At 63.2% G+C, this 7,467-nt stretch overlaps 1 protein-coding gene across 2 annotated transcripts in view; it reads right to left on the bottom strand.

The window, feature by feature from the left end:
• Positions 1–516: 516 nt before the first annotated feature.
• STX18 (syntaxin 18) overlaps positions 517–7,467 on the bottom strand; it is a 116,646-nt gene continuing 109,695 nt past the window's right edge. For both annotated transcript variants that reach the window (XM_070069565.1, XM_070069566.1), the window contains exons 8-11: positions 4,622–4,680; positions 3,663–3,732; positions 1,614–1,694; positions 517–1,061 (exon numbers count right to left, since the gene is read on the bottom strand). In XM_070069565.1, the coding sequence (XP_069925666.1) occupies positions 966–1,061; positions 1,614–1,694; positions 3,663–3,732; positions 4,622–4,680 (306 nt within the window). In that variant the 3' untranslated portion in view covers positions 517–965. The remainder of the gene's footprint in view (positions 1,062–1,613; positions 1,695–3,662; positions 3,733–4,621; positions 4,681–7,467) is intronic.

Here is a 7,467-nt window from a genome sequence, read left to right as displayed (position 1 = left end):
CATGTTGTTTGTGCTGTTCCTGGCGGGCGCGTCGAAAGTCACACAGCTGAGGTCAGAAATAAACAACAGTGCAGGCCGGCACGGGGGCCACGGTCAGCTCCACTGCTGCTCCCCGGAATACGCTTAGCGACATCAAAGACGATGGCCACCCATGCCCCCAGCAGGTGGGCGAGTGCTGCCCTGGGCGCAGGCACAGCGAGTGTACCAGCAGAGGCCGCACACTCGCCACGCCCACTCTGTGCAGGGACGCTAGGCCACCGGTGCTGCTGCTGCCACTGACCGTGTGCGCACCCCCCCCCCCCCCCGACGACTCAGGCCTTGTTTCTGGCTGTAACAGTTGCTGCCCTGCCGACATCTCTGGGGGTCGGGGCAGTAGGCCCACACTTCCATGGACCCAGTGATGGGAAAGCAGGCCGCACGTGCCCTGGCTGCCCCTGCCGGGAGCTGTTCTGGGCGGGGTCGGGCCAGGCGGCTCTGGCCGAGGGCCTGGTGGGTAACTCACCGACAACACAACAGGGCCGTCACCAGATTTATTGGATGAACAAGGCAGGTGGGAATTCTCTCAGACCACGCATCTGCTGACTTGGGCAGACAGGAAGCGTGCAGAGACAAGGGAGCGGGCATTCGTGAGAGCCGTCACTAGACGCGTTCTTCCCTGGAGCTCCGGGGCCGGGCAGGGTCAGAGCCGCGCCCGGCCGGCAGCCTCGCCGTCAGGTGGTTAACGCCCCTCCCCGAGCCCTCCCCACCCCCACCCAGTGACTGCTGCACAGGCCACTTGCATGTGTGCTCGTCATGTTCTTTCCCAGCCGCTCAGCCAAGGACACAGGTCTGGGTGTCGCTCCGCGTGGGAATCCGCAGGTGTGGCTCAGGCCCCTCTCCCTGGAGCGGCTCTGACACCCTGGTGACAGTCACGCCCCAGTGCCAGAGACGTGCAGAGGCACACGCCGCCAGGCCGCCCGAGCCGGCTAGCTGTCGTACCAGTCGAGGAAGAGCAGGGAGAAGGAGCACATCACGAGGAAGAAGAGGATCCACACGCGGAAGCCGGCGTTGTTCTTGATGGCCTGGCGGGGAGAGGGGTGTGGCGTTTCCGTCACACAGGCTCCCCGGCTCGGTGTAGCCGCGCTCAGTTCTACGCTCGCCGTAGCAGGCGGCTTCGTCAGAGGGGAAACCGACAGCGGGCTCCGCTTCCGTCAGCAGACACAGCGGTGTCGCCCCTCTGCTCAGCGCTCCCAGAACACGACTCCCTGGACACCACCTCGGTCCCAGGGTCCCAGGCTCCAGCAGCGCAGCGACCCAGTGGGGGTCCCACATCAGGAAACATGGCTGGGGCCGGCCACAGACAGCGGCCAGGCTCTGGCCCAAGGGGCCAGCGAGCTCCTCCATGTCCTCAGCCGGTGCAGGGAGCCAGCCTGCGCTGCAGGGGTGCCCCCAGCCCCGCCCCGCCCCCACCTTACTCCTACTGAGGGTGATGAGCACCTGCCTCTCCACAGAGCCGGAGGGGCCAGGGTCTCAGACCAGGTGGCCCGGCTGGGACTGACCTAGACCGCACGGCTACACAGGGGCGAGATCGGCCCTGCGCCACACCAGTCCCAGGGGCCCCAAACAGCACCCACCTCTCTTATGTCTTCGTTGCCCTCCTTGATGTTTTCGGTCGCTCCAACCACCAACTGGTGAATGTTGTCAATCTCCGCTTCCTGTGGGAGGGTGGGACACGCACTCAGGTCCCCTCCGAGTGCACGCCATGACCAAGACGGGCCCAGCCGGCGGCCCTCACAGAGCACACGCCGTGACCGAGACGGGCCCAGCCGGCGGCCCTCACAGAGCACACGCCGTGACCGAGACGGGCCCAGCCGGCGGCCCTCACAGAGCACGCCGTGACCGAGACGGGCCCAGCCGGCGGCCCTCACAGAGCACACGCCGTGACCGAGACGGGCCCAGCCGGCGGCCCTCACAGAGCACGCGCCGTGACCGAGACGGGCCCAGCCGGCGGCCCTCACAGAGCACGCGCCGTGACCGAGACGGGCCCAGCCGGCGGCCCTCACAGAGCACGCCGTGACCGAGACGGGCCCAGTCGGCGGCCCTCACAGCGACCCCGGTAGGCACCAGCGCCCCCGGGGTAGGCATGGGCCACATCTTGCAGGGGATTCTTGGGCTCGGGTTTTGCCACCTCGCCCACAGGCCCAGAGCAGCCACGGGGCCGGACGAGCGCAGACCTCCCACTGTCCGCCGCGTGCTGAGCTCTTCGCCCACCCCCACCTGGGCTGCACGCACCAGGTGACCGGCACATCTTTCAGGGATTCCTGTCCAGGAGTGGCCAGCACAGGCCGGGGGCTGTCCCTGTCTGTCTCTCAAGTCCAGAGCAGTCAGCTAAGCGGGTGCGTGCTAGAACACGCGTGCTAGCTTCAAGAGCAGGGCTTCTGCTTTACCAGCGTGTCTTAATCTAGGCTAAAACTTGAAAATCCACATGGGATGCAGGACGCTCACGGAAGAGGTTGACTCTGAACACGCAGAGAGGTGGGGCCTGTGGCCCCGCCCACTGCCCGGCCCCTCCTGACAGGGCGTGCGACACCAGCCCAGGCTCCAGAGACCCCTGGCTGATGCGGCACTGCCGGAGGAAAGCTAGTCGGCTGTCCCTCCCCACGAGGAGTCTGAGCCACAGTCTAGGGCTCTGCGCAGCCCCTCAGGAGCGGCTGTCGCCGTGTCGGTGGCCCGCGGCTCTGAGAGCGGTGCAGTTCTGACTTCCACTGCATGCGTCACGCCGCGACCTCGCTGCATTTCTCCGTACATGAGACACGGAGGAGTGCGCCCTGCCAGTGGCTACTGGCTACAGGGCTACAAGTAACCACAGTCCCTACCTATCAAGAGCCTGCCACGGGCCAGGTGTGTCACGGGAGGCCGCAGGCATCAGACCCCTCCCACGGAGGAGGAACAGAGCTCGGGAGAGGCCGTTCCCGGGCACACGGTGTGGGGGGACCCTGGAGCAAGCCGGTGCGTGGGGGACACACCTCGTCTGCCTGTTCGGTGTGTCACGCGGCTGAGCTGGTGCCGGCCGCCGTCTTGGCGGACACACACCGTCAGCAGTCCCCCAAGGCTGTGGGGGACAGCGCCCTGGAGCTGCGTCCTTGCTCAGAGTGGCCGCCTCCGGCTGCGGCCCAGAGAGAACTGCTCTGATGAACCAAGCAGCCAGTCCGACGCACTGAGAAAGCCAAGTTTGTCTTTCAAGCCCTTCCTCTCTGGGCACTAAAGACAAGAGGGCCAGGCGCTGGCAGGTAGGGGCAACACGGGGATTCACGCAGGAGGACAGTCCCCCTCCCGCGAGGCTGGGACAGAGGTGGCGGGGCCAGCACGGGGTGGGGGTGGGGGTCAGGACCGAGGAGCCAGCCGAGTGCAAACCTGCTGCCTGCAGCCACACGCCTCACCTGACCAGGTCACCTCTGACTCTGACAGCAACCCTGCAGGGTCCCTCCATTTACAGATGGGAAACTGGGGTCTGGGGGCCACCCAGCTTGCCCACACGGAGAGCCCCCTGCCACCCCGACCTGTGCTGGGAAGCCGACTGAGGAGCGGGGGAAACGCTCACTGGCTGGCAGCATGGCCTCCGCCCACGCCTGCGGGGGGCCACAAGGAATCCCTGAGTTCTGGGCTTCTTGTTGCTTCCCTACCTGTTGCAACACCTTTTCCGTGAATATCTCTTGGAGTCTGGAAATTTCAACCACTTTCCCTTCGATTTGCCTTCGTGAAGATTATCAAGAAAAGAAGAATCAGCAGGTTACTTAGTGACCAACAGTGCCCGGTCTAACAGGAGCGTCACGCCCAGGGATAGGCAGGAGCGGGGAGGGGCGCGCCACGTCGCCTGGGGAAGTGGGGACTGGTTCACTGCTCAGCCTTCCCAGCACACTGCCCTGTCAACCGACCCTGGCCCCAAGGGGTGGCCACGTGCTGCGGCCCCTGCCTATGGGCCGGGATGTAGAGTGAGGCCCCAGCTACAAAACGCAAAGCTCTGGTCAAGTCCCATGTCTGCCTAGTGACCACAGCAACACGTGCTGGCAGAGCACGGGGACGACCCAGCTTCGCGCACGCGCAGCGGGTGAAAGATGGACGCATACACACTCCAGCCAACACCACTCCGTGTTGCAAGGGGAACCCCTCTCTGGTTGGGCAGTGGAGCGTGAGCGTGGGCCTGCTTCAGGGGCGGGTGTGTGTCTGGGGGGAAGCCACACGGGCAGAGACGGACTGCTGCTCCAACACAGCAGCCACAGGCGGGCAGGGGGCGGAGGCGGAAGCTCCAAGCGCCTCCACAGACCCAGGGCCTCTAAGCGCCGGCACGAGAGGGCAAGGACGGCTCCTGCGTGTGAGTGCGGTGACTGTGGAGCCGTGCGGGGAGGCTGCCCACTGTCACGTTCCTGCCCAGGCCTGAGCCCAGTGGGTGATGCAAACCATCCTAGGGCAGCACGCCACCACCCACTGATCCTCTCTAGATGACGGAGGTTTGGGGCAGCTCCCCTGCCCCCAGCTCCCAACCCCAGGGGCCAGGCATGGACACCCAGTCACCACAGTGAATAAACACAGCCCTCAGCCCCGGAGAAGCCAGACGCCAGCCGACAAGGAGCTGCACGCATACCTCACTTCGTCAAACAAGCTGTTCATCTCCCCAATGAGCCGCTGGTTTTCTTGTTCAAACTGTGAGGAGACAAACAGGTTCAGGTGACGTCAGATGGACTCGGGCAGTGCCCCCCGCGCCCCCACGCACGAAGTCACAGCGAGGCTGCGAGCAGCAGCGGGAGAAACCCAAGGACGGCTGGGCTGCCGCTGGCTGCCGCCTCCGCCTCACTCATCTCCACTCCCAGAACACGCGGGACACGACGGCAGCCGTGAGAGCCCCAGCCTGGCCCCCTGCCTGGCCCCCCGCCCGGCCCCCGGGCTCCCGCAATCTGTCCTGCCTCTGCTTCCCCTGAGATCATGACTTCAACACATCCATTCTGAATTCTAAGTGCAAACTGATGACACACGTGATAAGCTGACAGGGTCTACTGGGCCCCAACTCAAATCGGCGCTCGGTCTCCCAACAAGCAGCCGTGAGATTTCCACGGTTTCTGTCTCTAGCACTGTACTTTTTTTTTTTTTTAAAGATTTATTTATTTATTTGAAAGACAGCATTACACAGAGAGGAGAGGCAGAGAGAGAGGTCTTCCATCTGCTGGTTCACTCCCCAGCTGGTCACAAGGGTCAGAGCTGCCCCAATCTGAACCCAGGAGCTTCTTCCGTGTCTCCCACGCAGGTGCAGGGGCCTAAAGACTTGGGCCACCTTCTACTGCTTTCCCAGGCCACAACAGAGAGCTGGATTGGAAGTGGAGCAGCCGGGACTTGAACTTGCGCCCATAGGGGATGTCAGCACTGCAGGTGGCGGCTTTACCTGCCACACCACAGAGCCAGTGCCACACCTTCTTTCTTGTATCATCCTAAGAGAAGACTGAAGATGCTGTTGGCACATAAGGTGTAAGACACACTAGGTGTCACATGACCATGCAACGGCGTTTTCTGAGAGCAGGGAACAGACGCCCCAGTCTGATCTCCGATCCACCCGTCAAGAGCATGAGAGCAGTGCTGCGTCCTAGGCAGGTGCAGTCTTCAAAAAGTTCGTGAAGAGGGGCCAGCACTGTGGCGTAGCAGGCTAAGTCTCCGCCTGCGGCACCAGCATCCCACATGGACGCCGGTTCGAGCCCTGGCTGCTCCACTTCCTATCCAGCTCCCTGCTGATGGCCTGGGAAAGCAGTGGAAGATTCCCAAGTCCTTGGGCCCCTGCACCTGCGTGGGGAACCCAGAAGAAGCTCCTGGCTCCTGGCTTCAGATTGGCCCAGCTCTGGCTGTTGCGGCCATTTGGAGAGTGAACCAGTGGGTGGAAGACCTCTCTCTCTGTCTCTCCCTCTCTAACTCTGTGTCTGAAGTAAATCTTTTTAAAAATTATATTAAAAAGTTCTGAATAATGTGTATTATGAAAACACTAGGCATGAGTCTCAAATTTAAAAAAAAAAACATTGATGGACACATGCCCTATGCACTGCTGTGGGATACAGCGCAACACAGCACCACATCCCCAGGGGAGGAGCCAGCCGCCAGCCCCTTCCCCAGCCCCCAAGACAGCAGGACACGCAGTTCTGTGAGCCGCAGTGGCCCCTGTGCACTGGAACTGGACACGGACTGCTCTGCCTGTGTCTGCGCCCCCCCCCCCCCCAGGCCCCACGCCCTCTGTCTGCGCTCCCCCCGACAGGCCCAGCGCCCTCTGTCTGGCCTGCAGCAATCACACTGCAAGTTCAGACCGACTGTCTCCATTTTCACCTACGAGGGAGAACACGCAGTGTCTGGCTTACTTCACTCAACACAGGGCTTGGTTCCATTGGATTCGAAGGAGAAGGATCTGGAGAGGAAGGGGAGGAACGCAGGGCAGAAGCAGAGCTGCCCCAGGCCAGTGACTGCAGGCCATGCTGCCCCTGGTGCACTCCCTGGAGCCGGACCGACTCCGCAGGCCCAACAGGTGCCGCCCTAGACGCGCCTGCCACCCTGACATCGGCTCAACCAAAGGCCGGACGCGTGGGAGGCTGACCACGGGGTGCAGCCCGGAGATTCTTGCACACCCGGCTCAGTGTCCACGCCACTTCCTGCGGGCAGGCACAGCCCAGGGTCCTCTGTGTCCTCCCCGTGGGCCTCCCAGGCCCAGCTTCTCTGGGAGCCCTTCCTGACTCGAGTTCTTTCTTTTTCCTGTCCTGGCTGAGCATTTGCTGAACACACTTAGGACATGTACTGCTTTGTGATGAACTGCGCCTCCCCCAAACTCCAGGTGCTCCGAGCCGAGCAGCATTCTTTTTCCTTTTTTTTTTTTTTTGACAGGCAGAGTGGACAGTGAGAGAGAAAGAGAGAAAGGTCTTCCTTGGCCATTGGTTCACCCTCCAATGGCCACCGCGGCCGGTGCGCTGCGGCCGGCGCACCACGCTGATCCGATGGCAGGAGCCAGGTGCCTCTCCGGGTCTCCCATGGGGTGCAGGGCCCAAGCACCTGGGCCATCCTCCACTGCACTCCCGGGCCACAGCAGAGAGCTGGCCTGGAAGAGGGGCAACCGGGACAGGATCCGGCGCCCCGACCGGGACTAGAACCTGGTGTGCTGGCGCCGCAAGGTGGAGGATTAACCTACTGAGCCGCGGCGCCGGCCTCCTTTTCCTTTCTTACACAGCTGTTGAAAATGCTGCCAAGGGCACACTCCTCGTCCAAGGTGCTCTGTGCCAGGTGTGGGGGAGGGGGACAAGGACAAGCTGCCCTGAAGCTCTGGCTGGTCCCTCGCTTGCTGGGGTGCCCACCGTGCCCCCGGCCTCGCTCGCCTGGCGCTGCTCGTCACAGTGGCCTCACTGGCAGCATGGGCTGCTGCAGGCTGGCCTCGGCCTGAACCCCTCCCGGCGCTCAGAAGCCAGCAAACCC

This window comes from Oryctolagus cuniculus, chromosome 2, assembly GCF_964237555.1.
Source record: "Oryctolagus cuniculus chromosome 2, mOryCun1.1, whole genome shotgun sequence".
NCBI lineage: Eukaryota > Metazoa > Chordata > Mammalia > Lagomorpha > Leporidae > Oryctolagus > Oryctolagus cuniculus.
The sequence above is the reverse complement of the archived record's forward strand: the minus strand, read 5'-3'. Positions and strand labels throughout refer to the sequence as shown.